The following is a 20,699-nucleotide window of genomic DNA, read 5'->3' on the forward strand; positions in this document are numbered from 1 at the left end:
TAAAATTAGGTCGCCAACAGTCCTGGCTCCACTGGGAGGCAAAGCCTGGCATTGCCCCCACAGATACAATTTGTGCCACCCCAGTTGTTTTCCCATAAATGTCTCTACTGTTAAACTCATCCACATGTTTTTTGTGCCCAGCGCATTTGGGCGGTAGTGTCTGGGAACGAGATTACTCTGCTGCGTATTCATTTGACCTCTTTGTCTGATCTCAACAGTGGATGCAATTTTCCTCAGGCAGACAAGAGTTTTATTCCAGAAAATGTTAGTGATGAGTCTTGCTTTCTGTAGTCTCTGGAAAATGATGTATAGTTAGTAAAATGAAACAAAGTAAATGAACATAATAAATACACACAGAAAGGACAGGCCTGCAATTGATGGAAAAACAAGGGAATGCTGCATGTTACAGTCCCATCTGCTGCTCCACATTCCTCATGTATGTAGCAACTCCAAGCCATTTTATTTCAGTTCCCAAGAATAGTCTAAGAGAAAATAAACTAGGAATAAAATAATGGTATCACTGCATAGTGCAAATGACATGTAATATTCATGACTCTTTCACTCTCTTTCTCTGTCTCTTGGTCATCTTTTGTCTGTCACTGTCTTATCTTTGTTGCATGCTCTCTTTCTCACTCTGTGTATTTCTACAGCATATCTTTCTATCTAGCTGGTTGATCTGAATGCCTGCGTGTCTCATGGCCTAGATTGGAATGACAGGAATCAGGTCAGAGCCCATCTTTATCCAGATTATAATGCAGACACAATGACTCAAGCAGCAGGGGAAAAATGAGATATAAACCAAGGGGTTGGTTGAGGCCTACAATAAGTAAAACACAGCATTATACAGACGTTAGGGCTTATGCTGTAGAGTCGTAAAAGACCTGTACAGGAAAGGATGGTGATGATGGAGGATTTGTTAGATTTGGATGGAAATTGGAGGTGGTCAAATTTGTGTTTACGGGAACTTTTTAAATGACTGTGGTATATCATTTTCATGGATTCTTTGCAGTTGAAAAAAATAAAAATCTATTCATTATTTTATTTCAGCTATTTTATATTAAGTTCACCCCAAAATACAAAATTAACAATCCATGCCAAATAGGTAGTCTGGTAAATTGATCTGTGCTGGGGTCTATAAGTTAAGATTCTCATTGTGCTGCACACTAATGGATAGGCCTACTTCTGTCATGACTAGGGATGAGTAAATGAACACTGCCATCTGCTGTTAAATGGGAAACTATGGAGATGAGTTAAGAGGTAAAAAGCAGAAAAGGTGTTCTACCACAGACATCACCATTAAAAGCAATTTGCATAATTCACCTTAAAAAACACAACCAGTGAAACCCCAAATCAAATTGGTGAAATTTTTTCAGGCCATTAATGAGGGTTTGGGTGGTAATTGGCTGGACATATAGGCTGGACCACACGAATCTGCCCTGCTTTCCGACTTGCGTTGCAGGTTGCCACAGTTACCTTATGAACACAGATTTGAGCCAGAATTTGAGTTGAGATTTGAACTCTTACATTGATACTGCAGATTAATATGATTTTAGAATTGTATAACTACTTGACATGCTGATCTTGACTTTGGTGTTATTTTTTCCCTGTGTTGTGGCCTTCCGCAAACAACCATTTGATTGTCAGACACCGACTTAACTAACCTCACTACATAAACTCCAAACAGTTAATAGTTAAGTAAATGCATCAAAAACTCTGCGTAATTTGTCAATGTTTGCTTCAACTAAATTAATGTATAGAATATACTCACTAATATCAAATAATCTCAAATGCCCCACCTATTGTACAGTGAGGGGATTTTTTTTTTATCCCTTGCTGATTTTGTACGTTTGCCCACTGAAATGATCAGTCTATAATTTTAATGGTAGGTTTATTTGAACAGCGAGAGACAGAATAACAACAAAAAAATCCAGAAAAACAAATGTCAATTTATTTATTTATTTTGCCAAAATTTTGGAAGAAACCTAGAGAGGACCCAGGCTCAGAGGGGTGACCAGTCCTTTTCTGGCTGTGCCGGGTGAACATATTAAGATTAGAATTGTAATAATTAATAAATGCATGTGCCTTGAGGAACACTTGAAAGTTTGAACTGAGTTTGCATTTCTAACCTTAATTGGCAAATCATTCCACAGTAGTGGAGCTCTATGAGAAAGGCCCTGCCTCTGGCTGTTTGTTTAGAAATTCTAGGTACAATTAAAATGCTTGCATCTTGCAATCGTAGCTTACGTGTAGGTATGTATGGCTGGATCATTTCAGCGAGGTAAGTAGGAGCAAGTCCATGTATTGATTTATAGGTTAACAGTAAAACCTTAAAATCAGCCCTAACCCTAACAGGCAGACATTGTAAAGAGGCTAGTACAGGAGTAATGTGTTCCCATTTTTTTTGTTCTAGTTAGGATTCTAGCAGCCCTGTGCAGCACTAATTTAAGTTTATTTATTGATTTGTCAGGGTAACCGGAAAGTAGAGCATTGCAGTAATCTAGTCTAGAAGTAACAAAAGCATGGATTACTTTTTCTGCATCAGTTTTTATTAACCCTGTAACGCCAATTGTATCATATTTGATACATGAGTTTCTGAAACCTCTACATCATCAACATGATCAATAGGCTCTGTGCACAAGCGTATGGACGAACTTCCGTTTTAGCCAGATGTCGGCATATCAGTTTCCGGTTTACTTAAGGCGATCACCTGCGTCGCCCAAAATTTCAGTTTTTAGTAGATGTCTCCAAGACCTGCCTAAAATAAGCATTAGTGATGTCCATCGAATTGTTTGTGCCTGTTCCCCTGCTCCAACAAGCAAGCGGAAACAAGGGATTCAAACTCTACGTATCGAGTTATCTGCACAACTATGAGGGTAAGTAGTTTACTGTGGTGTGCCGGCCGGCTATCGGCTAAGCTAGTTAGATGTGTTCCTTTTTTGTGTAGTATTATGCAGGACAATAAAAGGCAAAAGCCTCAAAAACGGCAAAAGAATGCTGGCTGAGCTGGAACGCTAGCGCGTCCCCATAGCAAGTGAATTGAAACTAACCTTCGTTCAGCCTCTTCTAACCTGAATGAAGCTTAAAATTCCATAGCCTCAAAAAAGCACCAAAACAGGTGTCCTCTTTTATTTTACTACTGTAACCTCATTTCACAACGAAACTGAAAAATAACATCATTGAAAGTCATTTAATTTTTTATTAAAAAGAGGACATTCTCCTGATTAAAATGATGCCCCACTTGTACCTTGAAACTTAAATGAGTCACATACTTTATTTTCCTTTTTTTCCGTACAACAGCATCACTTATCTTGTTGTGAGTTTAGGTGTTTACTAATGCGGATGAGTATTAGTAAGTAAACCGGAAACTGCAATGCCGACTTCTAGACAAAAGCGGATGTTCGTCACTACGCTGGTGCACAGAGCCTATACTTTTGCTAAAAACATTGTATGTAATCTGATGTCTTTTTCCCCCTGGTGTATAGTCAGTGCACTGTAGGCAATTGCGGGCTTTTTGAATGACCGATCAAAAATATCTGCTTTCATATAGGGACACACCCGTTTTTGATAGGGTACGCTTTTTTGAAAAAGTTAAGAATAACAGTAAGAATAACATTTTTATTGGTAGTAATATTTCAATATGAATATTTACTGTATTGAAGCAACTTACAATTACTTAATATTTCGTACCTTATTTTATAGTAAAATCGTGTTGATAATGTGTGTATCAAATATGATACAGCAGGTATATAAGGTAGTAAATTCCTCAATCGTCATTGCATTGGATTTCATGATGCAATCTGCTTTATGCCTACCATGCCAAATACACAATTTAGATTTTTAAATACAATGTATAAAACATTGGATATATTTAAGATATATTTACAGTAAAGATTTGTGATTTATATGCACCAAGGTTTCATTGGGATACGACCATGCAGCCGTTGAGGTTCACAGTGAGATCTGCTAACAAAGCTCTTTGTTTCTTGGGTCCTTCAACAAGCATTTCTGTTTTTGTTGAGTTTAAAAGCAAGACGTTCTCTGTCATCCCCTTCCTAATATCTGAAATGCATGCTTCCAAAGTAGTTAATTTTGGGTCTTCTATATGCTTCATTGAAATATATAACTGTGTGTCATCAGCATAACAGTGAAAGTTGACATTGTGATTCCAGATTACATCACCCAGAGGCAGCATATATAGTGAGAAAAATAATGGGCCCAGAACAGTGCCTTGAGGAACACCAAAACATAACTTTGACTTGTCAGAGGATATGTCATCTACAATAACAAACTGATATATTTCAGATAAATAAGATTTAAACCAGGCAAGTGGTGATATAAGGGAATTATATTTATTATATTTAATTTTTTACTGTTGTAAATTCATGAAAAGTTCCAGGCTATGATTTTTCAGGTAATTTGATCACGTCAGTGAATTTGTAATTATGATAATGCAATGTACAGTCACTTGTTAAATTATAGATAATGTGATAATGGGAAATTGAGGAGGCGGATCCACAGATGGGCAATTTGCCAGAGAACGTATTGTTATCTACAGATGGAACCTTTTTACAGAAAGTACAGTGGTAAAGCAGACATGGCTTTGGTGTATAAATGTATTTTAGAAAGACAAAGAAAATAAATGCCATTCCAGAATTCACAAATCCAAGTAACATCCCTCCTTGAGTTAATGCAAAGGAAAACGTTCAATAGGACCTTAGATCACCTACAATTAGTGGAAATATGTGAAAATCTGTTCTTTAACAAGTTTTAACATAATCCACTTATATCTTATTCAAAATGGGATTCGTTTGACTTTTTGTTAACTTGGGGGTTCAATCAGTTCTGGATCCGCCTCTCTAGAATAAGGGTATGATTGTATTTCCCCATGTATTGGAGATTGTTCTTTCCTACAGGGAACCAGAGATTTCATATGGTTAGCCAGAAATGTGCTCATACCTTTTAACAAAGTTTTTTTTAATTATTGTATTGCGGGTTACTGGACACTGAGGGTCACTCAAAACCTGTTGTTCGTTTAGCTGAAAAACTAAGTAAAGCATAATTTATGCCGATACTCAATAATTGCAGTGGTTGAAAGAACATTTCCCTCTTTGTTGCATATGTGGATATCATTTTAATGGATTCCAGTGGGTTTGAACAGAAAATGTTCCTCACCATGAAACAAGTATTACCTAGTCTCGTCATTCCTGCCTTCAGGACTTTAAATTGATTCATTAATACAGGGTTACACTGTTCACCCATAGCTTTATTTCCCCCTGTTCCTCAAAGTCTTCAGGAAGACTGAGATATATGGCATCAAGCCACGTTATTATTACAATGTGCCTCTGACAAGTTACTAAATGAAAAGTTGGAGTAGGACTCTTTTTAATATTTTCCTAGAAATCTAAGTAAATTACATTTATTTTCCTTGCTTCACATTTCATAATCAAAGTGCCTTATTCTCAACAGGCATATTAAAATATCTTTGGACATACAGTATATTTGGCATATACATTTTCCAATTAACACAAACCATAAAACAAATCAAACACACAAAAATGTCCATTGAAACCAAATAAAAAATCTCCACCAAACATATTTGCAATAAAACATGTAAAAGTAACTAGAAAAGAAATCCCTCCATTCTTTTCACTGATCAGATTGTTCTATATTTGGTGAAACATATCTATCCTGACATTGATAGCTAGTTGGATGAAAACACGCTCAGGAAAATGATTGTCCTGAGGGGTATCTTAACAAGCCGGTTAGCCATGCTATTTGCCTAAATATTTTTTTTATAACTTGTTTTCTATATTAGATGGATATGCTTGACATCTGCATGGTCTTATTAACTCAACAACCAAAAACACATCAATTAGAAAACAAACTGTTATTTATAGTAGTTTATCAAAGGTAGCTGGCAAGGTCAATGATCCTGGTTTGAACTGAAGAATTAGACTCAAAGGAGTGTCGAGAAGAGAATCCCCTGGATTGTTGTGCTGGAAAGTCTTGGCAGGAGGTTTGACAAAGGTGGGGGATGGTGGAGATGGGACAGGTGGGGGTGCAGTAGTTGCGCAGAAAAATGTCTATGATCTTTTCCGTCTGCTTTCAAAGTTGCTGAAGTTAACAGGTCTAATCTTCATCTCGGCAAACTGGATTGAGTGCTCATGCCCTTTCCAGTGAAACCAATTAATACCCTGGAAGAAATAATGATTATTACTACATCTACATCTATTTGCATTCATCTTTCACATTGACCATAAAATAACAATAATAGTAAAAAGGACGTCAGTACTTTGTAATTGACAGTTCAATACCTTGCTGTGACTATTGTCACCATATCGACCCATTAAGTTGACACGGTGGCAGTTCTTGTACCAGAAGGCACCCTTATATGACAGGGCACAGTTGGTGACGGCAATGTCATTGTCATTGTCATAAGTGGAGAAGGGCCGGCCCTGGTGATAGGTCATAGAATCACCTACGATACAAGAAAACAACAGCTGGTATGAAGAAATATTGATAACTCAATCACAGTTTACATAGATTGTTGGTACAACCCCATTTCCAAAAAAGCTGGGATGATGCATAAAATGCAAATAAAAACTGAATGCAATGATGTGTAAATCATTTATCCCTGTATTTAACTGAATATACACTGCTCAAAAAAATTAAGGGAACACATAAATCACACATCAGGTCTCGATGAAGGAAATACAGCTCCGGAAAAAATTAAGAGAACACTGCAAAAACTTTGAAAAGGAAAGTTTTCAGTGAAGAACAGAAGCGTTCAATTTGCAGTGGTCTCTTAATTTTAACCCTTCTGTTCCTCACTCAAAACCTTCATTTTTCGACTTTTTTGGAAAGGAAAGAAAAAGGTGAAGTAGTCTCTTCATTTTTTCCAGGAGCTGTATATTAAAGATCAAAACCTTTACTGTACATTGTGCAATTTGGTGAGAACTAAATGATGAAACAATGGTCAGTGGAAACTAAAAGCCCCAACCGATTCAGGGCTGGATTCAAACCCGAAATTTAAGGTAAACAATTTAAATCACAGGGTGTTTTAACTTGCATGAATTTCATCATGGCAAATCATAATGTCACTCAGTAATGTGTATGGCCCTCACATGCCTATATGCACTCCCAACAACGTCTGGGCATGCTCAGGATGAGACAGCGGATGGTGTCCTGGGGATCTCCTCCCAGACCTGGATCAGGGCATCAGTGAGCTCCTGGAGAGTCTGTGGCGCTACCTGGCAGAGTTGGATGCACCGTACATAAAGTCCCAGAGGTTCTCAATCGGATTCTAGTCTGGGGAACGTGAGGGCCAGTCAATGGCATCAATGCCTTTGTCATCCAGGAACTGCTTACACACTCTGGCCCCATGAGGCCGGGGATTGTCCTGCAACAGGAGGATGGGTCTGAGTATTTCATCCCGGTACCTAACAGCAGTCACTCATCCACCGCTAAACCGGTCATGCTGGATGATGTTGCAAGCAGCATAACATTCACCACAGCATCTCCAGACTCTTTCACGTCTGTCACATGTGCTCAGTGTGAACCTGCTCTCATCTGTGAAGAGAACGGGGCACCAATGGGGGACCTGCCAATTCTGATGTCCTCTGGCGAATGCCAATCGAGCTGCACGCTGCTGGGCTCTGAGCACAGGTCCCACTAGAGGATGTCAGGCCCTCATGCCACCCTCATGGAGTCTGTTTCTGACAGTTTGGTCAGATGCACAACATGCACACCGGTAGCCATTTTGTAGGGCTCTGGCAGTGTTCCTGCTGTTGGGTTGATGCCCTTCTATGGCCCTGTCCAGCTCTCATTGTGTAACGGCCCATTTCTTGGTATATCTTCCATGAGACTGTACTGGGTTACACAACAATCCTTCTTGCGATTGCACGTATGGATGTGCCATTCAGGAGGAGCTGGACTACCTGTGGAACCGGAATGGGCAGCAGGTACCGCCTCATGCTACCAGTAGTGACAAGGAGATGAGCAAAATGCAAATAGAAAATAATCAGTCAGGATTGAAAAAGAGAGCAATTGTCTGTGGCCACCACCTGCCACCACTTGCAAAACCATTACCTTTTTGGGGGTTGATTTGCTGTTGCCTCTCCAGTCCACCTGTTGTTACTTTAATTTGCACCAAAACAGGAGACACTGATTCGCAATCGCTTATGTTTCCCAACTGGACAGATTGATATCCCTGAAGTTGAATTGACTTGGTGTTATACTGTGATGTGTGTGGTCCCTTAATTTTTTTGAGCAGTGTATTACAAAGCAACATATCAAATGTTGAAACCAAGGCCGTAATTACAATATATATTGGGGGGGACACATCCCCCCCAATATTCAGCTATGCTCAAAATGTACCTCCCAATATATTGATATATAAATTATAAATAAAATAAAAATGCGCTATGCTACGACGGGTAACCTTGCACCGCGGTCCAAAAATAGTAATTAGCAAATGTAAACATAATCATAACTAAACTTAACAAATTGCTGTTATTATTACTACCGGTTCAAGTTTTACGGTTTACTGCAGTTCTGCGTGTGGTTTGTCGTACCCAAGCGTGCCGCACAAGCCCTGAAAAGTGAAGCCAAAACGTCTCGATCGCCCCCTGGTGAGTGGTCCCAGTATAGGTCATAAACCCCGCCCTCCCCATGTTATTCAATGGGACGCGAGACCAACTAAACAATTAAATTACCCTTCAAATATATTTTTTCCGAAGCTGGTTTCTGTCATTTACTGTAGTTTGTATCACGCTAATGTAAATTCAAGAGTTTGTTTTTAAAATAAGTTTGTTTTTAGTTAGTTATTTAATGCTCTAAAAACGGTGGTGTGACGTCGTGATTCACAGCTGTGATTGACAGCTATCTGAGCCGAGGAGCCACTGAATCTTCGGAGGACTGAGGAGATTGGAACTTTACATTTAATCTCTAAATTTCTATAATTGATATAATTTCACACGGACATAATGGGTTGTTCTGCAGTACATTGTGCTAACCGATCTGGCATTTCCAATCGATCTTTGAATTTTTTTCGGTAAGTTAAATTTATAAGCTATTTAATTAGTAAATAAATGTAATGGGCTAGCTAACATTTATTTACTAATTAAATAGCTTATAAATTTAACTTACCGAAAAAAATTCAAAATAAATGTAATGGGCTAGCTAACCCCCTCCAAGAACTGCCACCTTAACGTGGTGGAGGGGTTTGAGTACCCGAGTGACCCTAGGAGCTATGTTGTCTGGGGCTATATGCCCCTGGTAGGGTCTCCCAAGGCAAACAGGTCTTAGGCGACGGGTCAGACTAAGAGCGGTTCAAAACCCCTTAATGAAGAATAAAATTTTGAGTACCGTGACGTCGCCCGGTATGGCGCAGCCGGGGCCCCACCCCGGAGCCAGGCCCGGGGTTGGGGCTCGAATGCGAGCGCCTGGTGGCCGGGCCTTCCCCCATGGGGCCCGGCCGGGCTCAGCCCGAACGGGTGACGTGGGGCCGCCCTCCCGTGGGCTCACCACCCACAGGAGGGACCATAAGGGGCCGGTGCAAAGAGGATCGGGCGGCAGTCGAAGGCAGGGGCCTAGACAACCCGATCTCTGGACACAGAAACTGGCTCTAGGGACGTGGAATGTCACCTCGCTGGCGGGGAAGGAGCCTGAGTTAGTGCGTGAGGTTGAGAGGTTCCGATTAGAGGTAGTCGGGATCACCTCTACGCACGGCTTGGGCTCTGGAACCACACTCCTTGAGAGAGGATGGACTCTTCACCACTCTGGAGTTGCCCATGGTGAGAGGCGGCGGGCTGGTGTGGGTTTGCTCATAGCTCCCCAGCTCTGCCGCCATGTGTTGGAGTTTACCCCGGTGAACGAGAGGGTCGTTTCCCTGCGCCTACGGGTCGGGGATAGGTCTCTCACTGTTGTTTGTGCCTACGGGCCGAACCGCAGTGCAGAGTACCCGACCTTCTTGGAGTCTCTGGGAGGGGTGCTGGAAAGTGCTCCGACTGGGGACTCTATTGTTCTACTGGGGGACTTCAACGCCCACGTGGGCAACGACAGTGACACCTGGAGGGGCGTGATTGGGAGGAACGGCCCCCCTGATCTGAACCCGAGTGGTGTTCAGTTATTGGACTTCTGTGCTAGTCACAGTTTGTCCATAACGAACACCATGTTCAAGCATAAGGGTGTCCATCAGTGCACGTGGCACCAGGACACCCTAGGCCGCAGGTCGATGATCGACTTTGTTGTCGTCTCATCTGACCTGCGGCCGTATGTCTTGGACACTCGGGTGAAGAGAGGGGCGGAGCTGTCAACTGATCACCACCTGGTGGTGAGTTGGATCCGATGGTGGGGGAGGAAGCTGGACAGACTCGGCAGGCCCAAGCGTACTGTAAGGGTCTGCTGGGAACGTCTGGCCGAGTCTCCTGTCAGAGAGATCTTTAACTCCCACCTCCGGCAGAGCTTCGACTGGATCCCGAGGGAGGTTGGAGATATTGAGTCCGAGTGGACCATGTTCTCCACCGCCATTGTCGAAGCGGCCGCTCGGAGCTGTGGCCGTAAGGTCTCCGGTGCCTGTCGAGGCGGCAATCCCCGAACCCGGTGGTGGACACCGGAAGTAAGGGATGCCGTCAAGCTGAAGAAGGAGTCCTATCAGGCCTGGTTGGCTTGTGGGACTCCTGAGGCAGCTGACGGGTACCGACAGGCCAAGCGGGCTGCAGCCCGGGTGGTTGTGGAGGCAAAAACTCGGGCCTGGGAGGAGTTCGGTGAGGCCATGGAGAAGGACTATCGGCTGGCCTCGAAGAGATTCTGGCAAACCATCCGGCGCCTCAGGAGAGGGAAACAGTGCCCTACCAACGCTGTTTACAGTAGAGGTGGGCAGCTGTTGACCTCAACTGAGGATGTCGTCGGGCGGTGGAAGGAGTACTTCGAGGATCTCCTCAATCCCGCTGACATGTCTTCCATTGAGGAAGCAGAGGATGAGGGCTCAGTGGTGGACTCGTCCATCACCCGGGCTGAAGTCACAGAGGTGGTCAAGAAACTCCTCGGTGGCAAGGCACCGGGGGTGGATGAGATCCGCCCTGAGTACCTCAAGTCTCTGGATGTTGTGGGGCTGTCTTGGTTGACACGCCTGTGCAACATCGCGTGGCGGTCGGGGACAGTGCCTCTGGGATGGCAGACCGGGGTGGTGGTCCCTCTTTTTAAGAAGGGGGACCGGAGGGTGTGTTCCAACTATAGGGGGATCACACTTCTCAGCCTCCCCGGGAAAGTCTATGCCAGGGTTCTGGAGAGGAGAATACGGCCGATAGTAGAACCTCGGATTCAGGAGGAACAGTGTGGTTTTCGTCCGGGCCGTGGAACACTGGACCAGCTCTATACCCTCTACGGGGTGTTGGAGGGTTCATGGGAGTTTGCCCAACCAATCCACATGTGTTTTGTGGATTTGGAGAAGGCATTCGACTGTGTCCCTCGCGGCATCTTGTGGAGGGTGCTTGGGGAATATGGGGTCCTGGGTCCTTTGCTAAGGGCTGTCAGGTCCCTATACAACCGAAGCAGGAGCTTGGTCCGCATTGCCGGCAGTAAGTCAGACTTGTTCCCAGTGCATGTTGGACTCCGGCAGGGCTGCCCTTTGTCACCGGTTCTGTTTGTAATTTTTATGGACAGAATTTCTAGGCGCAGCCAGGGGCCGGAGGGTGTCAGGTTTGGGGACCACACGATTTCGTCTCTGCTCTTTGCAGATGATGTTGTCGTGTTGGCCCCTTCTAACCAGGACCTTCAGCATGCACTGGGACGGTTTGCAGCCGAGTGTGAAGCGGTGGGGATGAAAATCAGTACCTCCAAATCCGAGGCCATGGTCCTCAGTCGGAAAAGGGTGGCTTGCCCACTTCAGGTTGGTGGAGAGTGCCTGCCTCAAGTGGAGGAGTTTAAGTATCTAGGGGTCTTGTTCACGAGTGAGGGAAGGATGGAACGGGAGATTGACAGACGGATCGGTGCAGCTTCTGCAGTAATGCAGTCGATGTATCGGTCTGTCGTGGTGAAGAAAGAGCTGAGCCGCAAGGCGAAGCTCTCGATTTACCAGTCAATCTACGTTCCTACTCTCACCTATGGTCATGAGCTTTGGGTCATGACCGAAAGGACAAGATCCCGGATACAGGCGGCCGAAATGAGTTTTCTCCGCAGGGTGGCTGGGCGATCCCTTAGAGATAGGGTGAGAAGCTCGGTCACCCGGGAGGAGCTCAGAGTAGAGCCGTTGCTCCTCCACATCGAGAGGGGTCAGCTGAGGTGGCTTGGGCATCTTTTTCGGATGCCTCCGGAACGCCTTCCTGGGAAGGTGTTCCGGTCCCATCCCACCGGGAGGAGACCCCGGGGAAGACCTAGGACACGCTGGAGGGACTATGTCTCCCGGCTGGCCTGGGAACGCCTCGGTGTCCCCCCGGAAGAGCTAGAGGAAGTGTCTGGGGAGAGGGAAGTCTGGGCATCCCTGCTTAGACTGCTGCCCCCGCGACCCGGCCCCGGATAAGCGGTAGAAGATGGATGGATGGATGGATGGGCTAGCTAACGTTAGCTAAAAGACAACAAGCCTCGTTAATAGCCATGTTAATAGCTAGCAGGTGATCGTTTGCTAGAAGTTACCAATTATTTTTGTATTAGGCCTATTCTAAATTAAGGTTAAACATGATGTAAGTTAGGCTATAACATATCATCTAGGTTTAACAAGCAAAGGTTGTACTATACTTGGACTTGCGATTGATTACGGTATGCGCATTCTGCGAGGGAGAGTGAGGGCGGGGCACAGGGGTGGGGCCGTTGATTTCGCGGCTTTACGGCTTTACTTCCTTCTCGCTACTCCGCATAACTACTGCGCAGAACTGGTTCCAAGATCGCTATCTGCGCAGACGCAAGTCCAAGATGTCAGCGCCGTATCAGGACACTGGTGGCTTCATTTTTCACCAATGGAAAAGAGCGAAAGGGCGTCGTCCATTATATTTACAGTCTATGGTCGTACCACAGCAGAAGAAGCGTGTTGTTGCCGTACCACAGCAGAAGCCGTAGGTCGATTGCATGTTGGTAGGTACAATCTATGACGAACACACTTATTACTTTCAAATGTAATGTCAAGTGTAAAACTAAAATGAAATATGAGTGTTACTTATATCTTCCTGTCGATTGTGATAGTTTTAACATCACGTCATTTTGCGCTGGAACTGTTATTGTGGAAATAAATAATAGTTAGCTAAAAAGCGTCAGTAATTGCATGGAGTGTAAACAAAAGTTTTTGGTGAAAACGGGCCGATTTGCGAGTGCTAACCAATCAACCACCACAACGGTGCTCATGTGCGTATTCGAGTAACATGATTAATGATTTTGTTAGAAATGTCAAGAAAGCCCAGGTGAATTCTGCGTAAAGTGTCAATCCTTTATGTTTCGCTGCATCTGTTATTTATGCAGACAGTAGTAGTTTTCATTGATCGCATGTTTGTAAAGTATACTGTATAGCTGTATTTGCTTATGATAAATAGCATTATGAGTTTGATTGTTTGTTTGATTTAAGTGCAAGCATTCTTATTAGTCAGCTTTCATTCACAGTGAGTGACATCATGAAAAAGAGGAAGGGTGGCAGTGACATTCATCAGTTTTTTGGGCAGCTTCAGAAAATAAAAGTTTAGAGCAGTGAGAAAATGAGTACCAGTCAGATGATAGAAGTATGCAGTAGCACAAGAGAGTCAATGTTTATTTATATAATAATCATTGCCATTCACAAAGGCGTCGCTAGGGTCACAATACATTAGGGGCTTAGCTCAACCGCCCCGCCCGGGACAGAAAGTACAGGGTTTTGAATATACATGCGGAAAAGTTTGAAGTACACGCTAGCGGGCTACACGTCCACATTGTCATAATACAGGATCGGAATTATAGATTAATAGATCAGGGGCTATTTTTGTATTATTATTATTTTTGTTCCATTTGAGATCCGGGGCTATTCATAAAAGATCCGATGCGGACGCCCAGGGCTAACGACGCCAATGGCCATTCAGATCAGAAATTGTTAGTAATCCATTCCTGAACATATCGTGTTTACTGATATTTATTTCATGTTCACTCTGGTGCGTTCAGAGTCAAGAAAGAGAGGGAGGGAGAGAGGGTATGAGGATGCCAACAGGACAGGGAGACCAGGTGCCATGGAGGTGAGTGAGAAAAGGAGCAAATATTGAGGACCGATCTGATATTGCAATGTTGGGGTAGTTCCGACAACATTATAATTAATGTTGGCACAGGTACCACTAAGGTTAGGTTTAGGCACAGGTGTCTCTGAGGTTAGGGTTAGGTCAAAGGGTGGGGGGCAGGGGAATATTCTGTCTTTGGACTGGGGTAACCAACTAACTACAGGTCAGTTGCAGTGATGGTCCTGGAGAAATATTAATTATGATGTTTTATGATGTGAAATATTAATTATGATGTGAACCAATCCAACATGATGATATCAGATTGTGTAAATATTGATGGTTAAGAGTTTATAAAAATGTAAAACATGTTTGAATGTTTTTCTTGAGGGACCCCCAGAACCTGGCTGATTTGGTCCCCCCCAATGTTGACTCCATGGCTACGGCCTGGTTGAAACTAAGAAATGTTATTGTTTTTGGAATACATGCCCATTTAGAATTTGCTGCCAGCAGTTTAAAAAAAGTTTGGACAGGGACATGTTTACCACTGTGTTGCATCACATCTTCTAACAGTACTCTGTAAGCTTTTGGGTGCTGAGTAGACCAATTGCTGTAGTTTTGAAAGTGAAATACATGCAGAATGTGGTTTGGCATTGTCTTGCTGAAATAAGCGAGGTCTTCCCTGAGAAAGACATAGTCTGGATGGCAGCATAGGTTGCTCTAAAACCTGTATATATTGTTTAGCATTAATGGTGCCTTCAGAGATGTGCAAGTTACCAATGCCATGTGCACTAATGCACCCTCATACCATCATGGATGCTAGCTTTTGAACTGTGCGCTGATAACAAGCCTGATGATCCCTCTCTTCTTGGCATCCATGTTTCCCAAAAATAATTTCAAATTCTGATTTGTTAGACCACAGGACAGTTTTCCACTTTGCCTAAATCCGTCTTAAATGAGCTCCGACCCAGAGAAGGCAGAGCCCTTTCTGGATCTTGTTTATATATGGTTTCTTCTTTGCATCGTAGAGTTTTAACTTGCATTTGTGGATGCAGCGACATACAGTGTTCACAGACAATGACAATTTTCTAAGTGTTCCTGAGCCCATGCAGTGATTTCCAATATAGAATCGTGTCTGTTTTTAATGCAGTTCCGCCTGAGGGCCTTGGTTTTCGGCCTTGTCCCTAGCTTATAGAGATTTCCCCGGATTCTCTTAATCTATTAATGATATTATGTACCGTAGATGATGAGATCCCCAAACTCTTTGCAATTTTACGTTGAGAAACGTTGTCTCTGTCTATGTGTTTTTCAAGAAACAATAACATTTCAGTTTCAACATTTGATATGTTGTCTTTGTATTATTTTCTATTGAATATTGGGTTTAAATTATTTGCACATCATTGTATTCTGTTTTTCTTTACATTTTACACAGCGTCCCAACTGTATTTTTATTGCTTTTCTTTTCTAGTGGAGTTTGAATAGAGTTAGATTGAATTAGATTTTCTCTGCAGGAGCACTAGAAAACACAGCCATTATAGTTGATTTCCTTGCCTGCTGTGCCACTATACCCGCCCACGTGCATCTTGTAGCGGCTGCGGGGCTCTGCAATGGTGAACTTATCATACTGAGCGTAGGCCGACTCCCCATTGTCACTCAGGTCGACCCGTAGCTCGTACTGGTCTGCTGCCGTTATCTTGTGTAGATTGGCCAGGCCTGAAATGACAGCAAATGACATCCCGGTGCCATCAAATGAGTCATACTGGATGGATCACGGTGAAGCAAAATGACAAACAAATAAACACTACAGTTGTAGACTCACCGAGCCAGAATTCATTATCCATGTCCCCAAAGCCAATGGTGTAGTTCTTCCAGTTCCTGAAGAACTCTAGATTTCCATTCTGGCGCCTCAGCAACACCTGTATACAGAGTTGGAGCCTGTCTCATATGATTCCTATACAATGTTTGTGGTATGACGTTTAGTGTAACTTAGGTCAATCCAATCCAACACGGTGATGTGTGTGTGTTTTCGTGTGTTTCCTACTCACCAGCCATCCTCCTCCATCTGTGGTCATGTCACAATAGACCTGGATGGGGGAACTCTCATCTCCTGCCAAGAAGATGGTGTAGATGCCCGTGATGGTGTCTCCATTGAGCAGAATCTGCGCGCAGTCCGTAGGGAATCTGTACAGCACTCCAGCTACACACGTGCACACGTGCACACACACACACACACACACACACACACACATACTTTTATCAAAAACTACACAAAAACTGCACTACCTAGGAAATAAAGCATCAATTGATAGCTTTTCAATGTAAAGCTGTGAGCAAAAGAAATGTGGTGTGTAAACCTACTGGTGGTAAAAACAGTGGTGATGTGGTTGCTCCGTTTGTCTCCAGATATGGCCTGTAGACTGACACTGTACTCAGTAGAGCTACTAAGCTGAGTCATGCTGTATGATGTGGCTGTAGGGCTCATGACCACTTCCTGTATTCAAATCAAAATACATTTCTATTCATAATGGCAAGCACCGGGGAAAATATACCTGTAAAATTGGCACTATTGAATGACGGAATGGAACCAGAGTGTGTCGACTCTAAGCCATACGCACCCTGACCATGCCATCGGCTGAGCTGAATGTGAGGACGTATCCTATGATTGCGGCATGTGGGGGCTTCCAGGTCAGAGTGGCACTGTCTGTCTGGACATTACTGGCCTCCAGGTCACGGGGAGGATCGATATCTACACACAAAGGGTGGAAAGATCATATACAACTATGTCATAACATAATATTATTAATTCATAGGTTTATATTAACTTTACCATAAAGTACAAAACCACACACAATTTACATATTAATGCTTCTATACATAGCATCTAATTGGAGGGCTACCTGTGGTAAATGCTGTGGTGGCGGTGCCACTCTTCAGTGCCTCCTTTGTGGCGTACATTTCAACTGTGTAGTGGGTGGCAGGGACCAGGGAGCCCATCTCAATCTCCACTGTGTCCCCAGAAACATGTTTTATCACTGGGGGAGCTACCGACAGCAGAGGAAAGAGCAGAACATTAACAGCTGATCACCACCTCCAGCAGTTCACTTTGTATTGGGTCTATTTGGCTAACGATGAGGCGTACCATTGTAATTGACATCATGTTTACAAACGGACGTCAGCTCCTGATAATCTGGACCTTGGGACTCTTATGAAACACACACCTGAATCTGCACTGTAGGTGATGACGTAGCCATCGACAAAAGACACACTGGGTTGCCATAGCAGTTGGGCGGTTGTCTCAGTGACGTTGACAGCAGAAAGACCCTGAGGCTTGTCCAGAGCTAAAGAGGAAACTGCCATTAACACACACAGGCCACTTCAGCTTCAAATAAACATCAATAAGATCAATACCATGACCTGCAAACCACACCATCCAGTCGCGTCCTACTTTTTCCTGGAATAATTGAAAGGGTTGGGACAGACTGGAACAGTACCATATGTGCTGTTAGGAATGAAAATATGAAAGCTAATGATTTACTACTAAAGCCTCTATAATGTACACTACCGTTCAACGTTTTGGGGTCACTTAGCAATTTCCTTATTTTCGGAAGATAAGCAAATTTTTTTTGTCCATTAAAATAATAACAAATTAATCAGTAATACTGTGGAGACCTTGTTAATGTTGAAAATGATATGGCTGATTTTGTTGTAGATGATATGGCTGATATTTAATGGAATATCGGGATATGTGTACGGAGGCCCATTACCAGCAACCATCAGTTTCAGTGGCACGCTCTGTTTGCTGATACAAGGCTATGTGAAGATTAGAAAACGTTTTTGTAATTATGTTAGCATAGCTGAAAACTGTTGTGTACAATGCTGTGTACTTCTCCCTTCACAGAACAGCGCAAACTGGTTGTCAGAATAGAAAGAGTAGTGGGAGACCCCAGTGCACAAATGAGCAAGAGGACAAATACATTAGAGAGTCTAGTTTGAGAAACAGACACCTCACAGGTCCTTAACTTCATGAAATAGTACCCCCAAAACACAAGTGTCAATGTCAACAGTGAAGAGGCAACTCTGGGACACTACAGAGTCTAGTCAGACAGGAGGCGGTGTATGGCCAATATGGAATTGCTAAGTGCTGTTTTTTAGGCCCAACACATCAAAGATTGCCTCGGTATATTGGCAATATATCACAAACCCCCAAGACACCTTATTGCTGTTATAAACTGGATACTAATGAAATAAAAAAAGGTTATGTGATGATACCAGTGATATACAATACTCATTTAACACGGCTTTCAGCCATTTAGCATTAGTAAATCGAACCAGCCATAGTATAAAATAGCATTTCACTGTATATTCTAAAGTTTACTATATAATAATATATAATATTATAGTAAGTACTTTTGTATTTTCAATATGGGCATATGCTAAACAGAAGTCAGACCCACCTGTGGTTATAGTGTCTGTCGCTGGGTCACTCTCCTCCAGGCCCTTCGCAGCAAAGAGGGTCACCCGGTATGTCACTCCTGGCAACATATTGGGCAGTAAAGCCTGGGTCTCAGTCCCATCTGCGAGCACTGTCATTGGGATACCTGCTGATGAGGGAAAACAGGATACATTTATGCTACATACTATTTTACTAAAATCAATCAATATTTCTGAACTGATATTATTTCTGTTAAAATGTGCTAATAAAATCCACTTTAAGAATGTTGTTTTCCTTTCCCTCAGATGGACACATTACTGTCAATAATTGAGATTCCTCTGTATTCCACTAGAGTGCTTTGTCCTCCGCACACACAATATGGAGCGCTTTTTAAGACCTAAAGTACTGTATAAATGTGAGATAATATCCCTGGTAAGATTTCACTGTGACAATAAGAGGTCTGTCACTCACCACCTTGGAGAGGCACATACGTGATACGATAGCGGCCCACTCTGGCAGGAGGCATGGTCCAGTGGACTATCGCAGAGGACTCTGTCACCTCAGAGAAGTAGATGCCCCTTGGAGCGCCCAGGCCTTGAATAGTGATGGGTCAGGGTTATAAGTAGCAAAAACAGAAAAAGAAAAGTTAGATTTATCTGTAAAGAGTTTGGTTTTCAATCAGGAATCAATAATACGAAGATCAAGTTCATTAAATGCTATAGCCCTATCGCCTATTTTGTGCAAACATGCACACTTACAGATTCTGCAAAATTATTAATTAAAACAAAATCTAATGGAAAAAAAATGACCTGAAAAAGAGACCCACTACAGTCATCCCAGCCAGAGTAGGATGGAACATGTTTTGAAACTCACAGCATCTATTCTATAAGTGCATAATATTTAATGTGTTAATACAACCCACAAAACTTTGTCAAACATGCTACAAGTAACAAAAATGTTAGCATCTTTAACAACTTTAGCGGTGAGTAGAATGTAATTAAATGTAATCTTTAATGAGAACAAAGACACATGCAAAACCAATTTTTAACATACCTACCAACACAGTGATCAGTGGCATTTAAGACCTACAGTATATCTTAACACATACCCATTCAAGAAAAAATAATTAAAAGGGGTGAATTATTAGAAATCCCAAATATTAGTATTGTTATTTGTAACTACGACACCTGTTTCAAGTAAAAAATAAATACAACCAAAAAACAGTTGAGTCTTCTTTGGTGTTCATTGGTAGTTCAGACAAAAAGTAGCCTATGCTCACTGTTAAAATACCTGTTCGAGCAACAGCGGTAATTGGTTGGGAGCGCTGTTCCAATGTAACACCGTACAGCTCAATTTCGTACTCAGTACCTCCGGTGAGTCCCTTTAAAACCTTGGTGCGCTCATTACCGAGGACGTTAAATTCTTGTGGATGCACGAACTTAGCGGAGTCCCTAATTTTAATCACAAATCTATCAAACATGTCATCATCCGCTGTCCAGGCCAGGCGGAAACTGTCTGACGTGATGTCGGAGACGAACATGTGCTCCACTTCTGGCTCAGCCTCTGGTTGGAAAGGGAATAACTCTTCAAATCGACGCATTAGTCCATTAACATTTCCCCAATAAAAGAAAAGAAAACGAAGGACGGCAAATGTCGGCGACTACAAGCATAAGGACCTGCGAGCAGCCTAGGCCTAGTTGGTTAAATAATCATTCTTTGCTGCTATTATATTGCCATGCTTTCATATCGTTAGCACTCGGTCAATGTCATTTTAATTCCTTTGTTATTTATTGGGAAATAAACACATTCATGGTTGTTGAAACATTTATTAAAGTCACTTAGCAAGTTGAAATCCACTTACAGGAAATAGGCCAAACAATGCATGTACTACCTCATGCGTTCTCAACGCCAGCCCTGCATTCAGTTCATTCGAATTAATTCAAAGGTAAAAAGTCAATGGACATGCTGAAAATGCCATGTTGATTTATTCTGTGTTTTCCTACTTATATGCTGTTGGTCTTTTATCCAATTGTCATACTTAAATATTAAGGTGAACATATTGATTACCTAAAAAATGCTTAGTGTGAAAACGGCATACTTCACTA

General features: G+C 42.7%; 1 protein-coding gene across 3 annotated transcripts in view; it reads right to left on the minus strand.

The window, feature by feature from the left end:
* Positions 1 to 5,245: 5,245 nt before the first annotated feature.
* Positions 5,246 to 20,699, minus strand: part of zmp:0000000846 (tenascin) — a 74,348-nt gene continuing 58,894 nt past the window's right edge. For 2 of the 3 annotated variants that reach the window (XM_010878047.5, XM_020053555.3), the window contains 12 exons: positions 19,885 to 20,157; positions 19,066 to 19,188; positions 18,617 to 18,763; positions 17,381 to 17,500; positions 17,060 to 17,203; positions 16,778 to 16,908; positions 16,521 to 16,653; positions 16,208 to 16,359; positions 15,982 to 16,078; positions 15,714 to 15,875; positions 6,315 to 6,478; positions 5,246 to 6,194 (listed from right to left, as the gene is read on the minus strand). In XM_010878047.5, the coding sequence (XP_010876349.3) occupies positions 6,084 to 6,194; positions 6,315 to 6,478; positions 15,714 to 15,875; positions 15,982 to 16,078; positions 16,208 to 16,359; positions 16,521 to 16,653; positions 16,778 to 16,908; positions 17,060 to 17,203; positions 17,381 to 17,500; positions 18,617 to 18,763; positions 19,066 to 19,188; positions 19,885 to 20,157 (1,757 nt within the window). In that variant the 3' untranslated portion in view covers positions 5,246 to 6,083. The remainder of the gene's footprint in view (positions 6,195 to 6,314; positions 6,479 to 15,713; positions 15,876 to 15,981; positions 16,079 to 16,207; positions 16,360 to 16,520; positions 16,654 to 16,777; positions 16,909 to 17,059; positions 17,204 to 17,380; positions 17,501 to 18,616; positions 18,764 to 19,065; positions 19,189 to 19,884; positions 20,158 to 20,699) is intronic. The other variant, XM_010878048.4, reaches the window with a different exon arrangement.

Source organism: Esox lucius, chromosome 14 (genome assembly GCF_011004845.1).
Source record: "Esox lucius isolate fEsoLuc1 chromosome 14, fEsoLuc1.pri, whole genome shotgun sequence".
In the NCBI taxonomy this organism is placed as follows: domain Eukaryota; kingdom Metazoa; phylum Chordata; class Actinopteri; order Esociformes; family Esocidae; genus Esox; species Esox lucius.